Consider the following 24933-nt stretch of genomic DNA (forward strand, 5'->3'; position numbering starts at 1 on the left):
TCCGCAGGTTGGAGACCACTGGTATAGTGTGTCAGCGCCGGCGGCCGCAACTAACAGGACGAGGAGGGCAGCGCATGCGGGTGACATGTGAGTAGTACCCCGATGAGGACAGCGATGGGCTGATAATTAATTGGGGGGCAGAACAGCGCAGGTCACATAGGATTAGTTCCCCGATGTGGGGACAGCGCAACGCTGGGCTAATTCATTCATTGCTTCCCAAGGGGGAGGGGCCAAACCGGTATTGCGGTATGGGTTAAAATTCATATCGAGCAGCACAAAAATTTCTGTATGAACCTGCATACCGCCCAGCCCTATATAGCCACTTCTGACGCCCATCATTAACCATGTGGGATGCATTTTTTTTTATTTAGTAGCTACAGAAAAAGAAAGATATATATATATATATATATATATATATATATATATATATATATATATATACACACACACACACTGATCAACTACTGTCCCGGTGTAGGCCAGAAGGACACTGTTGGGTGAATAGAGGCCTCTGGATGTTTCAGCAAGTATAAAAGCAGTGTAGCTTAAAATTGGATAAAATGCATAGTATGTTGAACTGACAATGTACTCCGCTTTTTTTTTGGAACACGTTTTAATTAACACTATAAATTCTGCCGTTTTTTATCCAAGCGTTTCCTATCTATGTTGGATCCTGTGTTCCTGCTGTAGCGGAGTTGTCTTGTTGGGAGCTGATGGGACAAGAGTCATTTATTCTTGTCAGTGTCGAAGGCCTGCTTCTCCAGCAGTGTCAGTGCATTGGAAAATGATTGTGTTCCACTTATTCATTTGCACTCTTCTTGTCTCTTTCCATTGACAAAATATTAAATGAGAGCAATTTTAGTGAGAGTTTTTATTTCATGTTACTTTTCTGTTTAACCTCGGATGCTAGAGATACATTGCTAAAATCAGAAGGTCTAGGCTTTAAAGGGGTACTCCCGTGGAAAACTTTTTTCTTTTATTTTTTTTTAAAAATCAACTGGTGCCAGAAAGCTAAACAGATTTGTAAATCACTTCTATAAAAAAAAATCTTAATCCTTCCAGTACTTTTAGGGGCTGTATACTAAAGAGAAATCCAAAAAAGAAATGCATTTCCTCTGATGTCATGACCACAGTGCTCTCTGCTGACCTCTGCTGTCCATTTTAGGAACTGTCCAGAGCAGGAGAAAATCCCCATAGCAAACATATGCTACTCTGGACAGTTCCTAAAATGGACAGCAGAGAGCACTGTGGTCAGGACATCAGAGGAAATGCATTTCTTTTTGGATTTCTCTTTAGTATACAGCCCCTAAAAAGTACTGGAAGGATTAAGATTTTTTTAATAGAAGTGATTTACAAATCTGTTTAACTTTCTGGCACCAGTTGATTTAAAAATAAAAAGTTTTCCACGGGAGTACCCCTTTAACTATAGAGGACCTGTGGCCTCTCACAAACTGTCCATTTCAGAAAATAGATGTATTCCCTATGAAGTATCAATATTCTAGATATTTTTTTTATTTTATTTAGCTTTGTGTTGTGTTGTTCCTCTGTCTCCAGCAATGTGAAGCCCGTCGTTACTTTAGGAGAAAAAATAGTGCTTTCACCGTCTCTTTCTCCGGCTTTTCTCTCCAAAAATAAGGGTGGCTATTGCATACAATGGGGTCCATCGAGACACGTTATTTGCCAGTATGCTCTGGCAAAATTACGGCCTGCAAACTGCAAAAAAAAAAAGAAAAGTGTTTGACGGCCGAATTTGGCGGAGCATACCGGCAGTGTGAAAGAGGCCTTAATCGTACCAGAAATGTGTGACTAAATATCAGACTGGGTGTTACCTGCTGGGGGTGTATCCCTACACTATGGCTCTGATTGGATAGTATAGATCAGTGTTTCCCAACCAGGGTGCCTCCAGCTGTTTCAAAACTACAACTCCCAGCATGCCCGGACAGCCTAAGGCTGTCCGGGCATGCTGGGAGTTGTAGTTTTGCAACAGCTGGAGGCACCCTGGTTGGAAAACACTGGTGTAGATGGTGTAAGGACTCACCTCCAACTGGTAACACCCACTTGATTATTTAGTCAAACATTTTTAGTAAAAGTAACTGAAGGCAAACACAGAGCTGTAAAAGCCCTTTCACGTGGGCCGATGCGGGGAGGATAAGCAGCGCCAATGTCTGTGATTGTCACTTGTTTACCAAGCCTTTATTTGGCCTGATTAATCATGTGACCCTTTAAATCCATCATTGTCTGCGTCACGTCATCTGTGTACACAGACCAATAGGTGTCCAATAATGGTGACTTACATTGCGGCATAAAAGATGCAGTCAGATGATAAACGATTTGCTCACTAATAAATGGCTTTATTGCATAGACCGATTATCAGGAACAAGTATATATATTAATCAGCCTGTTTAAAAGGGTCCTAAGTAAAGATGTCCCAGAATTATAAATAACATAGTAATATTTTTTTCACTCAAAGACGAGCACCTCAGCTGACCCAAAGTAGCAGATTGTAACTTTATAACCAGGTGGGAGATGTGAACAGAGCCTTAAAGGGGTACTCTGGTTGGTGGAAAACTTATTTTTTTTTTAAATCCACCGGTGCCAGAAATGTAAACAGATTTGTAAATTACTTCTATAAAAAAAATATTTACCCTTCCAGTACTTATTAGCAGCTGTATGCCACAGAGGAAATTCTTTTCTTTTTGAATTTCTTTTTTTGTCTTGTCCACAGTGCTCTCTGCTGAGACCTGATGCCCATATCAGGAACTGTCCAGAGCAGGAGAAAATCCTCATAGCAAACCTATGCGGCTCTGGACAGTTCCTGACACGGACAGAGGCGTCAGCAGAGAGCACTGTGGACAAGACAAAAAGGAAATTCACAAAGAATAGAATTTCCTCTGTAGCATACAGCTGCTAATAAGTACTGAAAGGGTTATAAATTTTAAATAAAAGTAATTTACAAATCGGTTTAACTTTCTGGTACCGGTTAATAAAAAAAAAAAAGTTTTCCATCGGAGTACCCCTTTAACCCCTTAAGGACCCAGGACGTACTAGAACGTCCTGGCACCCTGGGCTTTAAGGACCCAGGACGTACTAGTACGTCCTGGTGTTTCTCCGGTCTCTGCCGCGCCCCGGGCAGAGATCGGAAGCGGATGCCTGCTGAAATGCTTCAGCAGGCATCCAGGGCAAACGCCGAGGGGGGCCATGTAGGCCCCCCATGTCGGCGATCGCCGCAAATCGCAAGGGAAATCGCCCTTGCGATCTGCGGCGATACCGGGCTGATCGGGTCTCTGGGACCCGACCGCCCGGTAATTTCGCATGATCCCGGCTGTCACAGACAGCCAGGACCATGCTAACGTATAGGAGCGAGGTGGCAAACCTGCCACCTCCTCCTATACCCTGCGATCTGTCGGTTAGTTAACCGACCAATCGCAGGAGGGGGGCGGTTACTTCCTCCCGTCCTGCCCGGCCCCTTGAAGTCCGGAGAGGACGGGAGGAAGACCGCAGGACGCGGCGGGGGACGGGGGAGTGCTGGGGACCGGCCCCGGTACTTACCTCGTCCCTGAAGACCCGGATCCCGGCGAGGAAGATGGCGGCGGTGGCGACAGGTGAGTAGATCTTCAGCCGCGGTCGGGCCCTTTACAGCAATGCACGTCGCCGTAAAGCGACGTGCATTGCTGTAATGGGACCCTGTAAACTACAACTCCCAGCATGCCCAGACAGCCCTTGGCGTCTGGGCATGCTGGGAGTTGCAGTTTTGCAACATCTGGAGGTCCACAGTTTGGAGACCACTGTGCCCTTTCAGATGTTGCAAAACTACACATCCTCAGCATGCCCTTACTGTCCAGGCATGCTGGGAGTTGTAGTGCTGTAACATCTGGCCCTTCAGATGTTGCAGAACTACAACTCCCAGCATGCCTGGACAGTTTTGGCATACTGGGAGTTGTAGTTTTGCAACATCTGGAGGGCTGCAGCTTGGACACCACTACACAGTGGTCCCCAAACTGTTCTCCTCCAGCTGTTACGTAACCACTACTCCCAATATGCCCTTCGGCTGCCTGGGCATGCTGGGAGTTGTGGTTTTGCAACAACTGGAGGCACACTGGTTGGGAAACATTGTCTGTTTCCTAACTCAGTGTTTCCCAACCCTTGTGCCTCCAGCTGTTGCAAAACTATAACTGCCAGCATGCACTGATAGACTGTGCATGCTGGGAGTTGTAGTTTTGCAACAGCTGGAGGTCCCCCCCCTTGTGAATGTACAGGGTACATTCACATGGGCAGGGGCTTACAGTGAGTATCAGGCTGCAAGTTTGCGATGCAGCAAATTTTGCGCGGCAGCTCAAACTCGCAGCGGGAAACTCGCTGTAATCCCCCGCCCGCGTGACTGTCTCCTAAAAACACTACACTACACTAACACAAAATAAAATAAAAAGTAAAAAACGCTACATATACACATACCCCTACACAGCCCCCCTCCCCTTCCCAATAAAAATGAAAAACGTCTGGTACGCCACTGTTTCCAAAATGGAGCCTCCAGCTGTTGCAAAACAACAACTCCCAGTATTGCCGGACAGCCGTTGACTGTCCAAGCATGCTGGGAGTTTTGCAACAGCTGGAGGCACCCTGTTTGGGAATCACTGGCGTAGAATACCCCTATGTCCACCCCTATGCAAATCCCTAATTCAGGCCTCAAATGCGCATGGCGCTCTCACTTCGGAGCCCTGTCGTATTTCAAGGCAACAGTTTAGGGTCACATATGGGGTATCGCCGTACTCGGGAGAAATTGCCTAACAAATTTTGGGGGGCTTTTTCTCTTTTCACCCCTTATGAAAAGGGGAAGTTGGGGTCTACACCAGCATGTTGGTGTAAAAAAAAAATATTTTTTACACTAACATGCTGGTGTTGCCCTATACTTTTCATTTTGACAAGAGGTAAAGGGGAAAAAAGCCCCCCAAAATTTGTAATGCAATTTCTCCCGAGTACGGAGATACCCCATATGTGGGCGCAAAGTACTCTGGGGGCGCACAACAAGGCTCAGAAGGGAGAGTGCGCCATGTACATTTGAGGTGATTTGCACAGGGGTGGCTGATTGTTACAGCGGTTTTGACAAACGCAAAAAAAGAAGAAAAAAAACACATGTGACCCCATTTCGGAAACTACACCCCTCACGGAATGTAATGAGGGGTGCAGTGAGAATTTACACCCCACTGGTGTCTGACAGATCTTTGGAACAATGGGCTGTGCAAATAAAAAATTTTGTACAGCCCACTGTTCCAAAGATCTGACAGACACCAGTGGGGGGTAAATGCTCACTGTACCCCTTGTTACGTTCCTCAAGAGGTCTAGTTTCCAAAATGGTGTGCCATGTGGGGGTTATTTTGCTGTCCTGGCACCATAGGGGCTTCCTAAATGCGACATGCCCCCGAGCAAAATTTGCTCTCAAAAAGCCAAATATGACTCCTTCTCTTCTGAGCATTGTAGTTCGCCCGTAATGCACTTCATGCCAACTTATGGGGTACCTCCATACTCAGAAGAGATGGGGTTACAAATTTTGGGGGGTATTTTCTGCTATTAACCCTTGCAAAAATGTGAAATTTGGGGGGAAACACACATTTTAGTGAAAATGTATTTTTATTTTTTTACATATGCAAAAGTCGTGAAACACCTGTGGGGTATTAAGGCTCACTTAATTCCTTGTTACGTTCCTCATGGGGTCTAGTTTCCAAAATGGTATGGCATGTGTTTTTTTTTGCTGTTCTGGCACCATAGGGGCTTCCTAAATGCAACATGCCCCCCAAAAACCATTTCTGAAAAACGTACTCTCCAAAATCCCCTTGTCGCTCCTTCCCTTCTGAGCCCTCTACTGCGCCCGCCGAACACTTTACATAGACATATGAGGTATGTGCTTACTCGAGAGAAATCGGGCTACAAATACAAGTATACATTTTCTCCTTTTACCCCTTGTAAAAATTCAAAAATTGGGTCTACAAGAAAATGCAAGTGTAAAAAATGAAGATTGTGAATTTTCTCCTTCACTTTGCTGCTATTCCTGTGAAACACCTAAAGGGTTAAAACTCTGACTGAATGTCATTTTGAATACTTTGGGGGGTGCGGTTTTTATAATGGGGTCATTTGTGGGGTATTTCTAATATGAAGACCCTTCAAATCCACTTCAAACCTGAACTGGTCCCTGAAAAATAGTGAGTTTGAAAATTTTGTGAAAAATTGGAAAATTGCTGCTGAACTTTGAAGCCCTCTGGTGTCTTCCAAAAGTAAAAACACGTCAATTTTATGATGCAAACATAAAGTAGACATATTGTATTTGTGAATAAAATAAAATAAATATTTGGAATATCCATTTTCCTTACAAGCAGAGAGCTTCAAAGTTAGAAAAATGCTAAATTTTCAAATTTTTCATCAAATTTTGGGATTTTTCACCAAGAAAGGATGCAAGTTACCACAAAATTTTACCACTATGTTAAAGTAGAATATGTCACGAAAAAACAATCTCGGAATCAGATTGATAAGTAAAAGCATTCCAGAGTTATTAATGTTTAAAGTGACAGTGGTCAGATGTTCAAAAAATGGCCGGGTCCTAAGGTGTAAAATGGCTGGGTCCTTAAGGGGTTAAAGCAGCTATGTAATGTGGTAAGTGCCAAGCAGCCAATCCTTTGTTTTCCCATAGTTGACCTGCTATAAACACATTTTACCTCTGTTCACGATTTTAGATTGAAATAAAAATGAAGAAAACTGAAGCTCTCCGATGGGATAAACTAGAGGGCCAACCTGAGCCTCATGTAAAACAATTCACACCAGGTAAGCGATACATTTCAGACCTGTTCAATGCTCGGTTTTTCCAGTACCGGAAGTACAAGGTCTAATAAAACAGGGATTTCTGACATCTGAAATGACTCTTTATACTTTCCTTTGCAGATTTGCATGCAATGGTTTTCTTACAAGCCTGTTTATGGGCTACAGACTGTATTCTGCATGTATTCTGCATTCTGCATGCTGTCTTCCCTACAGTCAGCCTTCTGTATCTCCTGTTTGCAGCCGTAGGGATTTTCCTGTGAACTTATTTTGAGAATTGTAAAGTATACAGGTTCCCCGTAGTATAGCCAAACCAAGTTTACATGGCTATGCACTTTGAACTCTTGTATCCCACCCTTTTTATTAAGTATTAAGGAAAATATACTGCTCTTTATGCATATGTAGATGCAAGCTACAAAGACTATCTGCCGTTATAATGGGCTGTTCTATTCAGGACTCTTGACACCCCTGCCAATCATCCAGCAATGCAGCCTCTTAAAGGGGTATTTCGGCTTCATACATCTTATCCCCTATTCAAAGGATAGGAGATAAGATGTATGATCGCAGGGGTCCAGGCGCTGCCTCAGAGACGGAGACGTGATGTCACTGCCACACCCCCAAAGATGTCAAACCACGCCCCTCCATTCATGTCTATGGGAGGGGGCGTGACGGTAGTCACGCCCCCTCCCATAGACATGAATGGAGGGGTGTGGCTGTGATGTCATATCCCCGTTTTGGAGGCAGCTCCCGGCACAGAATGCCGAGGGCTGCGCCGATGATCGCGGCCGGACCCCTGTGATCATACATCTTATCCCCTATCCTTTCGGCTTGCCCTTCCATCACCATACTAATAGTAGCAGTGGTGCGGGGGGCCACAGTTTTGCGCTATTCCTATAAATGGGGCAATGCATTGATTCTTTGCTCTGCTGCTACAAATAGAACAGCGATGGAAGGACCAGTTCAAATAAACATTGAATTAGCTGTGATGTTTGAACGAGCTGATAGGTAGGTGTGTTGGGAATTAACCCCCTCCCCCCCCCCGTCTATGTAATATTGTCGGCCCACCTAGATATGGGAATAGTCCATCAATATGTATAGGCTTAAAAAAAACTTTTTAAATGAATGATCCAACATAATTGGAAGAAAATTGGTCTTTCTGTTTTATCACCTCCAGGATGCAATGAGGTTTTTCTCTGCAAAACTGCGCTGCTTGCTCTGTCATTGTTTTTGTTGGAGGGAATCTAGAGTATATTTCCCTAGACAACTGTACAAGCTTGGTGCGCTGGTATTTATACATTGTATTGCATAATATTCTGTCTAGGCCTCTAACAACTTTCGGTTATTATACAAACTCGAGTTTATTGTCTGAGTTTGGGTTGAATGTTTTGACGACCACCCTTTTTTGTTTTACTTTTACCACCAAATATATAAATAGTCATATACCAGATAGATAGCTTATATGAAGTCTGTGTTGGATGGACAATATGTCAGTAAAATCCCAGGCTGTGGCCAGACCCTTTTTTTTTTCTAGGCCATCTAACAACAAAAAAATGCAGTTCCGCAATGTTCCTATCAGGAAAATGCTCCATGTGACAGCATACAAAAGATCCTCACTTTTATCCTTTACCCTGGGCCAGAGTTCTTAAAGGGGTTATCCAGGCCAAAACTTTTTTTTATATATCAACTGGCTCCGGAAAGTTAAACAGATTTGTAAATTACTTCTATTAAAAAATCTTAATCCTTCCAATAGTTATTAGCTTCTGAAGTTGAGTTGTTGTTTTCTGTCTAACTGCTCTCTGATGACTCACGTCCCGGGAGCTGTGCAGTTCCTATGGGGATATTCTCCCATCATGCACAGCTCCCGGGACGTGACATCATCATTAAGCAGTTAGACAGAAAACTTCAGAAGCTAATAACTATTGGAAGGATTAAGATTTTTTAATAGAAGTAATTTACAAATCTGTTTAACTTTCTGGAGCCAGTTGATATATATATATATATATATATATATATATATATATATATATATATATATATATATATATATATATATATATAAAAAAAAGGTTTTGCCTGGAATACCCCTTTAAGTGTTTGTTCTAACGCTAAAATAATTTGACTGTGTATTTTATCTTGCAGATTTCAGCTATTTTTTTTAAACGTCCCATAAAGGGTTATCCCTTTCATATAAAGCGATGGTTACATAATTCACTACACTATGGCCGACATTTATCATTGTCTTTAGACAGTTTTTTTGTGTCAATCAAGAAAAAGCGCCAAAAAGGTGCAAGCAGGGTTTATGTGCACCTTTTGGTTTACACATTTCTGCAGATTTTGAGTTGTAATCCACTGATTTTGGCAATACACATGATATGGAAGGTTTTATGAACTGCGCCTTTTTAAAAGGCGCAAAAGCGCTGAAAAGTCTAAAACTACACCAGCCCAGACTTAGCTTCGTTTTTTGGTGTATGTGAAGAGTAAAATTTCAGAAACTGTGACCTGCACAAAATGTATCAAATTCTCTGGGACCATTTAATATATGTGGTGCTCCTACACACAAGAAAAAAGGTGTAGAAAAACGCCGATGGCTGTCCGGGCATGCTGGGTGTTGTAGTTTTGCAATATCTGGAGGTCCGCAGGTTGTAAGACCACTGTCCTATACTTTATATTGCACGGATCCCTCAACATACGATGGTTTCAACAAACGATGGTCCAGTTGGAACGGATTCCCATCGTATGTTGAGGGACCACTGTACAACAACATTTTCCCGTTTCAGTAAAGTAACACTCATTCCCCATAATTTACTTTCAAGAGTTTTTTTTTAATTGAGGTTTTTACAAAAAAGAATATTTATAAAAACAATGAGCGCTAGACACAGTGCCAGAATAACCTACATAATGGAAACAGAACAAAGGACGTAGCTAATGATAAATCACCACCTTGTACCAAATGAATAAATCGGCAATCTAGATACACAATTGGAATCTGCCCTCTTCACTTGAAGTCAGATCGATTTAAAAAGACTATGAAGCAGTATGTCCCAAATCGGCCTTCATCTTACACAGTGAAATCCGGTTAAGAATCTAACAAGGGTTAAAAGGCCCAAGAGCAAATGGAAAGGATAATTCTAGAATTCAAATATGCAATGGGCAGAAGATGTCCAAAGATTGCCACCTATGCACGAAAGCCTTGTACCTCCCAGATCCAAGGGCTATGATTTTTTTCAAAGGAGGAGCGGTATTCGGTTTAGATATAATTGAATCGAAGTCCGGTATGGCAGCAGTTTTCCATTTGCTCGTGAGCACAATCTTCGTAGTAATACAAGCAATGCAAAATAAGGCTCTAAATGGTGGGGGAATATGATCCGTGTTTACAAATGATAGAACCAGTGAACTACTAGGGAAGTGTAGATAGGTCGTGTTCCCCCCCAAACCCGAGGAAAGAAAACGAAAAACTCCAGAGTCTTTGTTCTTTGGCATGATGCGGCAGCCAGCCCGCCCCTCCATGAATCCCATAGAGATACATGGAGGGGGGGTGCCGGCTGCCGCATCATGCGGGGACGGAACGCCCTCTTTTCTGTACATTGCCGTGGCCCCATTCAGGAGATCGCGGGGGGCCCCAGCAATCTATAACTTATCCCCTATCCTTTGGATAGGGGATAAGTTCAGAGCACTACAGATCTCCTTTAAGTGTCCCCGCTTCTATCCAATTATGCAAATTTAGGTTTGGAATTGAGGCTTGCACTAACCGCTCCCCATAATTTGCCTGTGTAAACCCTCCTTGCCTGTGTAAACCCTCTTTCTTTTTTTGTTGGACTCCAGCAGCCAGGCAAACTCCCTGAAAAGTATCGTATCCCCAAAAAAAAATAAAAAAATCTAGATTACATGATACCTAATCCTGAACATATAATTTTTATGTGTCTAGCACCTACTTACTGTTCCTCACTTGAATTTTCATACTGTGCTCTGGAGAGGATGTGTCCTTACTCTGCATGACTCATCATTCTCCCTGAGTCTGCTGTGCTGTGCTGGGTCTATTCATCCAATCACTGCAGGCTGCTCTGTAACCCCGTTCTCTGTTTTCATGCTGCAGTCTGATAGGACAGTAGTGAGCACAGAAGACATGTTTTTTTATAAAAAGGAGATTCTTTTGTTTTATGAAATTTATTATAAAGGTAAATGTTTTGCCAAGATCTACAACATATACAAAGTCTATGAATCTGACAGTGGCCATTCACATTCCAGCAGCCAGTGGTATACAGTAAACTGCTTAGATTTATCTGTGGGTTGGTGTTAGTTCACTTTATGTGCAGTTTTTTCGTTTGTTTTTTTATTTAAATTACATTTTTAGAGAACAATTGCCATGAGGAAAAAGGGATGTGACCATGGTTGAAATGTTTAGTTTGAAGATTTAGAAATATTATATGCTCCAAGTATACTTCACTTAAGGGTTCAAAGCTTATACAGTGAAGAGACTCTACCCCCTCTTTCTGCAAAGGCATCTTAGGAAAACAGGCATTGTTAATTGACCATAACAGTGGGCAGGTAGGAATCCAGATGGGTGAAAACCCATTTATGCCACATAAGCTAAAACAGGCAAACACAAGACCTACACAAAAACCATTACGTTATTCTTTAAAAAATAGCCTATGCTGCACAAAAATACAGCAATGCATTAAAGTGGCCCCTAGACATCTTATCCCCAATCCAAAGATGTCTGACCGTGAAGGTCCTGCCACTGGGGACCTCTGGGATCTCCCTGCTTCACCCGGCGTTCATTTAGAGCATCGGGTGCAGCGCTGGAGGCTTGTGATGTCACGGCTACGTCCAGCTTGTGATGTCACGGCTACGTCCCCTCAATGCAAGTCTATGGGAGGGGGCGTGACAGATGTCAGGCCCCCTTCCATAGACTTGCATTGAGGGGGCGTGGCCTGATGTCACAAGCGTGGCCTGGTGCCACAGCAGAGATCGCATTTGTCCCCAGCGGCGGGACCTCCACGATCAGACATCTCATCCAAAGGATAGGGGATAAGATGTCTAGGGATGGAGTACCCCTTTAAGGTATGTTATATTTGGGACACAGGCAGCGATTTGTTTTTCATGTACCTGAGAAGATATTGCCATGTTACCCATAACACTTTGTTCTTGTCATAACAGCAATATATGCATATACAGGGTGTAATGTTGGAATAAATCTGAACATACAAAGAAAGCAGAATTGCGTGTGACAAAGGTTGGGCTCTCTCTAAAAGACTCTCACCACCCTTCTGTTTGCCACACTTAGTGTAGCTGCGCAAGATCTGTCAGATTTTTATTAATAAAATGTCTGCATTCTAGAATTCATGAACAAATACCCATCATCCTCTCATTATACCAAGAACTGGGATAAACTGGTTGTCGAGATCAAAGAGGAGGAGAAAAATGAAAAACTGGAGGGGGACGCTGCACTAAACCATCTCTTTCAGCAGATTTACACAGACGGCAGTGATGAAGTGAAACGCGCCATGAACAAGTCATTTGTAAGTATGAAATGTTTGTACGTCTAATATTAGTGTATATAGAGATATATATATTTGTGTGTGTTTTCATCTTAGTGTTGTATGTGTAGTCATATATTATGGGGCCGGTTTTATGGCTGCAGTTTACTTATGTTTACAGAGTAGTAATCCTTAACATTATTACTAGAGATGAACGAACTTACAGTAAATTCGATTCGTCACGAACTTCTCGGCTCGGCAGTTGATGACTTTTCCTGCATAAATTAGTTCAGCTTTCAGGTGCTCCGGTGGGCTGGAGACTCTTTCCTAGGACTGTATCCACCTTTTCCAGCCCACTGGAGCACCTGAAGGCTGAACTAATATACGCAGGATAAGTCACCAACTGCCGAGCCGAGAAGTCCGTGATGAATCGAATTTACTGTAAGTTCGCTCATCTCTAATTATTACCACATGGGTGCCCCAGATAAAATATTCAGCTAAAACCTCTGGAACTCCATATTGCTCTTCCTACAGTACTTCAAAGAGTCTTGGTATACAGGCAGGTAAAGTATTCTGGAACACTATTGTCCAGTGCTATCATTTGGCTTTGAGATCTTTTGAGCAGGATGGAATACGTTTGCCCTCCTTATTATGACAAGGGGGTTCCTGTGAGCCCTGGTTAGTAAACACTGGAATAGAGATTTATAAAGTATAATACGGCTGCCAGACACTGCCTCATTCTGACCTTAAAGGGGTAGTCCAGTGGTGAAAAACTTATCCCCTATCCTAAGGATAGGGGATAAGTTTGAGATTGCAGGGGGTCCGACCGCTAGGGCCCCCTGCGATCTCTCTGTACGGGGCCCCGGCTCTCCGGCCAGATAGCGGGTGTTGACCCCCGCACGAAGCGGCGGCTGACACGCCCCCTCAATACATCTCTATGGCAGAGCCGGAGATTGCCGAAGGCAGCACTCCGGCTCTGCCATAGAGTTGTATTGAGGGGGCGTGTTGGCCGCCGCTTCGTGCGGGCTGTCGGGGCCCCGTACAGGAGATCGCGAGGGGCCCCAGCGGTCGGACCCCCCGCGATCTGCAACTTATCCCCTATCCTTAGGATAGGGGATAAGTTGTTCACCACTTGTTCACTACTGCACTACCTTTTTTTAAATCAACTGGTTCAAGAAAGTTAAACAGATTTGTGAATTAGCTCAAGAATAAATTGTATTTGTGTATCGGCGCACATAAAAGGAACATACATATGGGAACAAACTTACTAATGCAGTTGGTTTATTAGTATCTGGATGAAATAAGAAGATATTGAGGAGTGAGCTGGTGTTGGTTTCGTTCACTAGGCCTAGTGAACAAAACCAACACCAGCTCACTCCTCAATATCTTCTTATTTCATCCAGACACTAATAAACCAACTGCATTAGTAAGTTTGTTCCCATATGTATGTTCCTTTTATGTGCGCCGATACACAAATACAATTTATTCTTGAGCTTATTCCTTTTATTTGGGCCCCAGCCAGGACCCTTATTGTTGTATCTTGGCTGCCTAAAAGGGAACCGTCTCTGCGCCAGTGATTATATACTACATATTAGATTTGTGAATTACTTTTATTTAAAAATTTTAATTCTTCCTGTACTTATTAGCTGCAGGATGCGCCACAGGAAGTTATTTTCTTTAATTTCTTTTCAGTTGACCACAGTGCTCTCTGCTGACACCTCTGTCCATGTCAGGAACTGTGCAGAGCAGGAAAGGTTTGCTATGGGGATTTGCTCCGGCTCTGGACAGTTCCTGACATGAACAAAGTTGTCAGCAAAGAGCACTGTGGTCAGACAGAAAAGAAATTCAAAAAGAAAACAACTTCCTCTGGACTATACAGCAGCTAAGTACTGGAAGGGTTAAGATTTTTAAATAGAAGTAATTTACAAATCTATTTCACTTTCTGGCACCAGTTGATTTAATAAAATTGTTTTCCAACTAAGTACCCCGTTAACCCCTTAAAGGGGTACTCCCGTGGAAAACTTTTTTAATTTTTTTTTTTACTCAACTGGTGCCAGAAAGTTAAACAGATTTGTAAATCACTTCTATTAAAAAATCTTAATCCTTCCAGTACTATTTAGGGGCTGCATACTAAAGAGAAATCCAAAAAAGAAATGCATTTCCTCTGATGTCATGAGCACAGTGCTCTCTGCTGACCTATGCTGTCCATTTTAGGAACTGTCCAGAGCAGTATATGTTTGCTATGGGGATTTTCTCCTGCTCTGGACAGTTCCTAAAATGGACATAAGAGGTCAGCAGAGAGCACTGTGGTCATGACATCAGAGGAAATGCATTTCTTTTTTGGATTTCTCTTTAGTATGCAGCCCCTAAATAGTACTGGAAGGATTAAGATTTTTTAATAGAAGTGATTTACAAATCTGTTTAACTTTCTGGCACCAGTGTCACCTGCACTACTAACCTTTCGGTACCGACAAGTAGTGCAGGTGACACCGATGACAGCAGTACGTAGCCTCAGCCCCATTCATTTATGACAGATGACCTCAAGGGGTTAAATCTCTAGAAGCCACAGTCAATAATGACCAGACAGATGCTAGAAAGAGAGGAAGGGACAATCTTAAACATGATAGCATTTTGCCCCTCCTTCCACCCAGTGGGTTCTGTCAGGTTGTTGGCATTAGAAGGCCCATTGAAGGCTTACAGGAATACAGATGTGGAATCTGGGTTGCCTTGCGGGGCTCGCCAGATGTCCGGGAAAAATTCCGACTTGATGGCTTCGTAGGCGCTCGCCCGAGGATAACACTGAGTCAGTTGAGATTTTTGAGGCTTTATTTCGTGAATAAAAAACGCGTTTCGAGGGGGCACCCCTCTTTGTCAGGTTTATAGCATAGGCTATAAACCTGACGAAGAGGGGTGCCCCCTCGAAACGCGTTGTTTAGTGGGACCAACGGCCGGCGGTCTCCCGACACATATACTTAAAGCGTTCCACAGTGTTGTCTGCTAGCACAACACAATAAGGTGAGCACCATTTCATCTTTTTCCTGATTAACCCTTTTAAAACATACTTCACTATTGGAGAGCCATCTCTGCTCTTTTTTTTCCCCTGCTTTCCATTGAAGGCTTACAGGCCTGCCATAATAGTACACCTATAACAGCTAGGGCGTGATAGGCGATGAGCAAAATTACAGTACACTGCAATACATTAGAACTGCAGTGTACTGTGCATGCATATTTATGTCCCCCTAGGGAAACTATATGTGCAAGTATAAAGAATTAGATTTAAGAAAATAAAAAAATTTAAATGAAAAACACAACCTTTTTCCACTTAAAAAAAAAAAAAAAAAAAACTTAATTAAAGGAGAAATGCGGCATAAATCTTTAAAGTTCCCCTGTGCCCAGGCTGCAAAAACGAAAAAATCAAACTTTAACTCGCCTTCCTACGTTCCCCCGTTGCTCCGGTATTGGCGTCTTGTTCCTCCGGTGATGCTCGTCTTCATTCTTCCTTGGCTTGAAACCTCACAACTGTGGTCAGCGCCTTTCCAGCCGCAGCGATGTCCCTTCTCCCTGCTGCCCGGTCTCCTTACATGACAGTGCGCTCAGGCTATCACCCGCCGAGGTGGGACATTGCTGCGGCCGGCAATACGCCTACTGCAGTGTGACGTTTTGAGCCTAAGAAGCACGAAGCCGAGCAGCGCCAAAGGAACGGGAGGCCGATACCAGAGCAACGGGGGAATGTAGAAATGTGAGTTAAATTTTGTCTTTAGTTTTTGGAGCCCGGGCACAGGGGAACTTAAAAGATTTATGCTGCATTTCTCCTTTAACAGAAAAAAAGCTATTAAAAATAGAGGTCCAAAAGTTGTGTGTGTGGCAAAATGGTATAAATAGAAACAACAGCTCATCCTGCAGAAATGTGCTCTCGCTGAGCTCTGTAGGTAGAAAAATAAAATTACAGGTCATAGCGAGGCATCTGTTCATATACATGGCTGTACGAGGGCTATATTTTGAGGGCGTGATCTGTAGTTTGTGTTGATACCATATTTGTTTTCATGGGACGTCTTGATTGCTTTTTATTTTTTCATTTTATTATATATGCGGGCAGAAACCAGATTTTTTTTAATTTTTTTGTTAGGGTTCGTATTTTTAGTTTTTTACATATGCACTGTTTACCATGTGGGATCGTAAACATTATATTTTTTAATCCTGCATGCGATGATACCAAATATTTTTTTTATTTTTTAAGTCTTTAGGGACTTCTATATGCAATCCTTAGATTTTAGCTCAATGGACCTCTGCAATCATGTAGCGGGGGTCCAGTGAGCCCCCTGAGCCAACCACCATTTATGCCTTTTACATGCCATGATCAGCATTTTGCCAATTCTGACCCCTATAACTCATATTTGTAACATGATCTGTAAGTTTTTTTATTGGCAATATCTTGGATTATATGGGATTTTTCTGGTTTATAAGGTGACTAAAAGTCTGAATTTGCAGTTTGTTTATTTATATACACTTCTTAATTCCCCATTGGGGTTTCTTCTACTGATCATTGCTATTGCATCGATCTGATATGCTTTCTTTTTAATAAACACAGCCTGCTTAAGGCAGGCAGTATTAACAGAGCCAATATGGCAGGCACAGAAACCTTAAGAAGGCCTCCAGCTGCCATATTAGCTGAACAGCACCCCGCGTTCTAGTTGTGTACCAGATGGGAGCAGTGTACGCCATATGGCCCTTTTTTAATGGCACAGTCGCTATTTACCATGGCATTTACGGTGCTAAATAACAAACGTCAGCAATCGTGCGGATATTGGTCATCAACGGTGAGTGTCAGCTGCTGATAGCTGCCACCACTCACTATCTATGAAGTGTAGCCTAAGCTCCTGAGCTCTCTGCATAGCCCCTGATGGCACACGTGCTGTAACTGCAGGAAGTTACTGTATGTTGTGTTGTAAAGGGGTTAAACGCAGCAGGGAAACCTCACAAAAAATGTATATAGATTTTGTTTTTTAAAGACATTATATGGTAAAGTTAAGGGTGCGATTTTAAAATAAAACCCATCCCACAAAAATTTTTTTTTACATGGCTAAAGAGGTTATCTGAGATAAATAAAATGACAGCCTGCTAGGATTCTAAAATAACAGCAAGGAAAACACAGGGGAGTATATTGCATTTTAAGTCCAGCTACACTTCTCATGTCCTCCTCATATGGGAAAGGCGAGAAAAGGAAAGGCACCACTAATGTAATACTTGGTCACATTACTAAATCACACAATGAAAGGCGAAAAAAGAGACAGATGGTGTGCTACAAGCCTAAACAGTGCACAATGCATCATTTGCTAAAAGTATGTAAATGGCAAATACAAACAGAATAGTTGCTGCCCCTCAGGACTGAACTCATAGAGTGCAAGTGCCAAATAGGAGTATAAGGATCCACTGGGAGAAAAAAAAAGGCCATATGAATGGAAAGCGAACTTAATCTCAAGTGTAAAACATAGTATTATAGAAAAAAATTAAATTTGATCAAAAAGCATTAAAGATGTCCAGATTTATCAGTAACTGCTCAGTTTGTCTCAAAATGCTTTGGTAAAAAAAAAAAAGTTGCTAGTAATAGGGCTGTATCATCTGTAGCATATGATAGGGGTGTGGGACAAGATCCAACAGGAGTAAAACTTGTATCGCCATGCTGTGTGGCCCCAGTCCTCTGCCACTGTTCTCCTCCATGGATGTGTATAAAAGTAGAAGAGAAAAAAAGAACCAAAGGACGGCACCTCGTGCGTTACTCCAGGTATCGGGGGGGGGGGGGGGGGGGGAGTGCGGTTAGCAGGAGGGAGGTGCAGGCTCCATAGAGTGGCTGGTCACCTTAAGCCTATCGAAAATCGGCATATCAGGGGTAAATCAATATTGCCTATACTTTATCTACGTGACTCAAGTGTGATACCTTCCATGGACCTCTCAGCGCCTGCTGGCAAAGGTTTTTTTTTTCTCCTCATTCATATCCCACCTCCATGGATGACCTGCTCTCCCTAATCTGATTATGTTCCCGTGTGCTGTGAACATCATTGGGGGAACAGGGAGGTAAGCAGAGGTAGCAGGGACGACTATAGCCGTTTTGCTGGTCTCAGTGAGCAGAAGATAGAGTATAGAGTATTATCTTAAAGTGTGCCTGTCGTTAACAAAAACTTTTTATATAATGTACATAATACCATTATATTTGTAATATACATTGTTAAGAAAAAAAGTGTATATTTTTGGGTTAAAAAATACTGTCCCAGCAGCTATTGTTTGTGAGTCTCTGTGAGGACACCAAACACAGGAAGTGAGGGCAGGACAAGCAGGGCTCTGTACAGGCTCTTGGCTTGTCAATCACCCTGATGTGTTAGTCGGGAGTGTGTCACAGAGCCTCACTGCACAGAGCCCTGCTTGTCCTCAGTGTACAGAGCCCTGCTTGTCCTCGGTGTACAGAGCCCTTGCTTGTCCTCGGTGCACAGAGCCCTTGCTTGTCCTCGGTGCACAGAGCCCTTGCTTGTCCTCGGTGTACAGAGCCCTTGCTTGTCCTCGGTGCACAGAGCCCTGCTTGTCCTCTGTGCACAGAGCCCTTGCTTGTCCTGGGTGCACAGAGCCCTTGCTTGTCCTGGGTGCACAGAGCCCTTGCTTGTCCTCGGTGCACAGAGCCCTTGCTTGTCCTCGGTGCACAGAGCCCTTGCTTTTCCTCGGTGCACAGAGCCCTTGCTTGTCCTGGGTGCACAGAGCCCTTGCTTGTCCTGGGTGCACAGAGCCCTTGCTTGTCCTGGGTGCACAGAGCCCTTGCTTGTCCTGGGTGCACAGAGCCCTTGCTTGTCCTGGGTGCACAGAGCCCTTGCTTGTCCTCGGTGCACAGAGCCCTTGCTTGTCCTGGGTGCACAGAGCCCTTGCTTGTCCTGGGTGTACAGAGCCCTTGCTTGTCCTGGGTGCACAGAGCCCTTGCTTGTCCTGGGTGCACAGAGCCCTTGCTTGTCCTCGGTGCAAAGAGCCCTTGCTTGTCCTCGGTGCCCAGAGCCCTTGCTTGTCCTCGGTGCCCAGAGCCCTTGCTTGTCCTCGGTGCCCAGAGCCCTTGCTTGTCCTCGGTGCCCAGAGCCCTTGCTTGTCCTCGGTGCCCAGAGCCCTTGCTTGTCCTCGGTGCCCAGAGCCCTTGCTTGTCCTCGGTGCCCAGAGCCCTTGCTTGTCCTCGGTGCCCAGGGCCCTTGCTTGTCCTCGGTGCCCAGGGCCCTTGCTTGTCCTCGGTGCCCAGGGCCCTTGCTTGTCCTCGGTGCCCAGGGCCCTTGCTTGTCCTCGGTGCCCAGGGCCCTTGCTTGTCCTCGGTGCCCAGGGCCCTTGCTTGTCCTCGGTGCCCAGGGCCCTTGCTTGTCCTCGGTGCCCAGGGCCCTTGCTTGTCCTCGGTGCCCAGGGCCCTTGCTTGTCCTCGGTGCCCAGGGCCCTTGCTTGTCCTCGGTGCCCAGGGCCCTTGCCCTTGCTTACACAGGCAATAGCTGCAGAGACAAAAATATAAACTTTTTTTTTTAACCAATATATATTACAATTATACATATATTATTTTCTACATTATATAAAAAGTTTTTCCTAATGACAGGTACACTTTAACTTTTGAACTCTAATGGGCTGTAATTTTCTCTTATTTTTGTTGTATAACCTTTTGTAAGTGTTGAATGTCCTGCAGGTGTATGTTCTACTAATAATACTGATGGGGTATCGTGAAATCTGCTAGGAAAGCAGCTTAGGGCCAGTGTTGGGAACTACAGTCAATCTCATTTGCATTAGCACGGCCAGCATGGCAGCATTCTCTTAGTTATCTTTATTTATAAAGGCCTAGTCACATAGGAGCAGAACGCGGGCCTCACCACTAGATGCGTGCACTGATTGCAATTTATAGATGTTTTCTTTATGATCTTCCTCCAATTTAATTTTCCTTCCTGTACAAGTTCTTTACTGTGAAATCCTGTGGTAGCTATCTATTTCATTAAAAACAAAATAATAATGTGAAATTATGTGCCAGGCTCATAAAAAAAAGACGGAAATGAATTTTGTTCTTGAAATACTGTTTTTCCCAGGACTGCGATTGTACCGGCTTCTGGATTGAAAAATGACTGATGCAGAAAAGAAAATTAACATAATCTTTTTGTGCAATAAAAACCTGCTAGCTCTATTTAATGAAAATCGAATGTGACTAATAACCATTTAAAAAAGCTTCCATTTTAGCAGCATGAAGTTGGAAGTCTGAAAATTTACTAAGACAAGCACCTTTTTATCCAGAATAAAAATTGCTCACAAAGCAGGCTGAGTCACATGACAATACAATTACTGACATATGCTGTTTCCGTCTCATGTGGTGAGGGTAGAGGTGAGAGCGCAGGACCTAGCCAAATCAATCTGTACTAACACTTAGAGGAAACATTTATATCACTATTTTGTACCTCAGCCCTAAAATCACCCAGTTACAGGTGCTAGTGGCACTGGTGGTAAGGGATTTAGTGACCAATAATTTATTTAAAGGGGTACTTCACTGGAAAAAAAATGTTTTTAAATCAACCGATGACAGAAAGTTGAACAGATTTGTAAATTACTTCTATAAAAGAAATCTTAATCCTTCCAGTATTTATTAGCCTCTGTTTTAAAAATTATAACCCTTTCAATTTTGCGCATAGAAATCCATATGATGGCTTATTTTTTGTGTCACCAATTCTACTTTGTAAGGTCATCAGTCATTTTACCCAAAAATCTACGGCAAAGCGGGAAAAAAAAACATTGTTGAAGAAAAAACGCCATTTTGTAACTTTTGGGGGCTTCTGTTTCTACATAGTACATTTTTCGGTAAAAATGGCACCTTATCTTTATCCTGTAGGTCCATACGATTAAAATGATACCCTACTTATATAGCTTTGATTTTGTCGTACTTATGGAAAAAATCATAACTACATGCAAGGAAATGTATATGTTTAAAATTGTCATCTTCTGACCTCTATAACTTTTTTATTTTTCCACTTACAAGGCTGGTACAAGGAGGAAGGTAGGGGACCCGCCTGCTGTCCTACAGCTGTTCGGGATGCCGCGATTTCGTGGCGGTGATCTTGAACAGCTCCCTGAGCTAACCGGCATGAGTGTAATTTCTCTTTAGACATGGCGTCTAAAGGGTTAATAGCGCGTGGCACTGCGATCAGAGCCGCGCGCTATTAGCTACGGGTCCCGGCTGTTGCTAGGTGCCGGGCCCGACCCGCTATGACGTGGGGTCACGGCATGGCCCCACGTTAGACAGGGAGTGGGCGGAGGGCGTACCGGTATTCCCTCCGTCCCCAACAGGTTAAGCACCCTTAAGGACTCAGTCCATTTTCACCTTAAGGACTGAAAACTATTTTCATTATTGCACTTTCGTTTTTTCCTCCTCACCTTCTAAAAAATCATAACTCGTTCAATTTTGCAAGTACAGACCCACATATTTTCGGTAAAAATGACACCTTATTTTTATTCTGTATGTCCATACGGTTGCAGGGATACCCAATTTATGTAGGTTTTATTTATTTTACTACTTTAAAACAATTACTACATGGACCAAAATTTGTATGCTTAAAATTGTCATCTTCTGACCCCTATAACTTTTTTTTTTTTACTTTGCCGTGTACGGGGCTATATGAGGGCTCATTTTTTGCACCATGTTTTGATGGGACTTTTTGATAGCTTTTTATTAATATTTTTATGGTATATAGAGTGACCAAAAATGCATAATTTTGGACTTTTTTTTTTATGTGTACGCCATCGACCGTGCGGTTTAGCTAACCTTATATTTTTATAGTTCGGATGTTTACGCAAGCGGTAGTACCACATATGTTTTTTTTATCACATTATTTTATTTTAAAAAATAGGAAATGGCTGGTGATTCGAACTTTTATAGGAGGGGAGGGACTTATTCACATTTATTAACACTTTTTACTTTTATTTTTTTTAGCCCCCCACAGGGGGCTATACCATGCATTCATTTAATTACATACACTGATCAATGCTATGCCATAGCATAGCATTGATCAGTGTTACCTGCGCTCTACTGCTCCAGCTTCCTGAGCAGGCTTGGAGCAGTAGATCGCCAATCAGATGACGAGGAGGCATGTTAAGACCTTCCTGTCCTCCAGTAAGCTGATCGGCGGCACATCGTGATTCTGTCTGGCTGCTGATAACAGTCGGGACCAACAGGGTTTAAAGAGTTCTCCGCTCGTGAACACGTTTTAACCCCGGTAACGGGACTCAGGACATACAGGGTACGTCCTGAGTCCTTAAAGGGGTTATCCAGGAAAACACTTTTTTTTTTATATATCAACTGGCTCCAGAAAGTTAAACAGATTTGTAAATTACTTCTATTAAAAAATCTTAATCCTTTCAGTACTTATGCGCTTCTGTTAAGGTTGTTCTTTTCTGTCTAAGGGCTCTCTGATGACACGTGTTTCGGGAACTGCCCAGTTTATAAGCAAATCCTCATAGCAAACCTTTTCTAAACTGGGTGTTTCCCGAGACACGTGAGAGCAGGGATAGTTCTTGGACTTGTAAAAATTGATAGGTACAGTTTAAGAATTGCCCCCTTCTTATTCTTGCATATCATTTTATGGTTATTTACTTTTTTTTCTTTTACAGACGGAGTCTGGTGGTACAGTTCTTAGCACAAACTGGTTAGATGTGGGCAAAAGAAAAGTAGACGTTAATCCTCCAGAAGACATGGAGTACAAGAAGTTCTAACGTTTGTCCCAGGAGCGCACTTAAATGGAAGTCTACATTTATCAAAACAATCTGGTGCCCAACAACTGGTTGTTGAGTCTTTTATGCCCTTGCGCTGGTTGTTTGCTTTCAGCTGCTCTCCATCACTCCGAATGTCTCATCGAGAATGCTTGTGTTCACTGCTTCTGTTAAATGTTGCAAAGGATTGAGTCACAAGTCTACCTTATCCATTATTTCTGTGCTGTGGGTATGCACAACCCTTCTTAATGCGCATTGAGTTATTTTATTAGTACTCGGGGTGGAAACGTTAATCACTTCTGACAAGATGTTGTACATTTCTCACTATGACCTACTGTTTGCCCTTTTACCAACTGCGAAATATAAATATACTTTTTTTTCAAATAGTCTTGCTTATTTATTTTGCTCAGTTTATAATGTGCCAAGGTTCTCACTATGCTCTAGTGCAAATTTATACATTAGTAGCTTGTAATTTATACATTAGCAGCGAGAATTGATGTCATGTTTGATTTGCATAGGAAGCTTGAAAACCTGCCTGTTGACTGACATTGCTGGAAATGAGCATTTGAAGTATGGGAGTTGTGTACTGCATATCATTCCAATGTTTGGCAGAAAACAAACTAACTGGCTTTGTGAAGGTGCAGCCTCGGAAAAGATTGGAAAAGGAAAGATTATTTGATAATATGTGTCTATGTTTGAATGTACTAACAAAGAAGGCAGCAGATTAGCAAAACATGCACATCCACAATAAACAGTACAAATAAGAACACATTTGTTGACAATAAATATACAAGCCCCTAAAGAAATGTTATGCAAAATTTGCATGTAGTTGTCTCAAGCGGGTTTATAAATGATTACAAGTGTGGTCTGATCAGACAATGGGCCTTTCCATAAGAGGGCATGCAAGTGCGTCCCCTGCTGCCCTCTAAAAGGCCTCTCAGGCTACTTCTGGGTAGTGTACTTCTTGGTGAGAGATTGCCTGCTAGACATGCCTCTATGATGCACTCATATTTTGCCCAGTGTACAGATGTTTAGAGGGGATGCATAATTGGAGAGAGAGAGAGAAGAAGCAGAATGGTCGGGCCGACGAATTGCCCATCATCTAGGCCAGGCATAGGCAACCTTCGGCACTGCTGATGTTCTGGACTACATTTCCCATGATGCTTTTGCAACATTTTGGCAGTAAAAGCATCATGGGTGATGTAGTCCAAAACATCTTCAGTTCCGAAGGTTGCCTATCCCTGATCTCTAGGCTATCTGACCAAGCTGTTGGGAACAGTTAAGAAAAGTAATCACTTAGATGCCCGAAAGTGCTGACTCTGCACAACAAAGGGTTAAAATATTGTGCAGATCAAAAGGTACCACTTGTATTTGAAACTATGAGGTTACATTAAAAGCACATGATATGAAAATATATAGCAAATGTTACTTTCAGAAACATTCTAGCTTTTATTATTTTTTATTCATTTGACACCTATGAGCTTGTGTGTGTGTGTTCATTTAGAGGGAGATTTATGAATACCTGTCCAGAGGAAATGTTGCTGAGTTGCCCATAGCAACCAATCAGATCGCTTCTTTCATCTTTCGGAGGCCTTTTCAAAAGTGAAAGAAGCGATCTGATTGGTTGCTATGGGCAACTCAGCAACTTTTACTCTGCACAGGTTTTGATGAATCTCCTTTAATCCCCAGTTGACACTTTTGAATGTTATAGGTGCAAAGCTATATTTTGAATAGAGTACACTGCTAAGCTTTTACAAAGCATGGCCAGAGGTCCCAAAAAGTTTCGGATGCTTTATGTAGATAAGTCTTGTGCTAAGCTGTTAGGCACTGCAATAAAATGTATGCCATTTATTTTTCATATATCTGTTTTGAATCCATCTGAGCTCCAATCTTTTAACCTGCATCA

General features: G+C 42.8%; 1 protein-coding gene across 2 annotated transcripts in view; it reads left to right on the forward strand.

Moving 5' to 3' along the window:
* The window catches only part of SUGT1 (SGT1 homolog, MIS12 kinetochore complex assembly cochaperone), a 109779-nt gene extending 86372 nt beyond the window's left edge, over positions 1-23407 (forward strand). For both annotated transcript variants that reach the window (XM_056555476.1, XM_056555475.1), the window contains exons 12-14: positions 6723-6810; positions 12142-12323; positions 22929-23407. In XM_056555476.1, coding sequence (XP_056411451.1) covers positions 6723-6810; positions 12142-12323; positions 22929-23030 — 372 coding nt within the window. In that variant the 3' untranslated portion in view covers positions 23031-23407. The remainder of the gene's footprint in view (positions 1-6722; positions 6811-12141; positions 12324-22928) is intronic.
* The last annotated feature ends 1526 nt before the right edge of the window (positions 23408-24933 follow it).

Source organism: Hyla sarda, chromosome 2, assembly GCF_029499605.1.
Source record: "Hyla sarda isolate aHylSar1 chromosome 2, aHylSar1.hap1, whole genome shotgun sequence".
NCBI lineage: Eukaryota > Metazoa > Chordata > Amphibia > Anura > Hylidae > Hyla > Hyla sarda.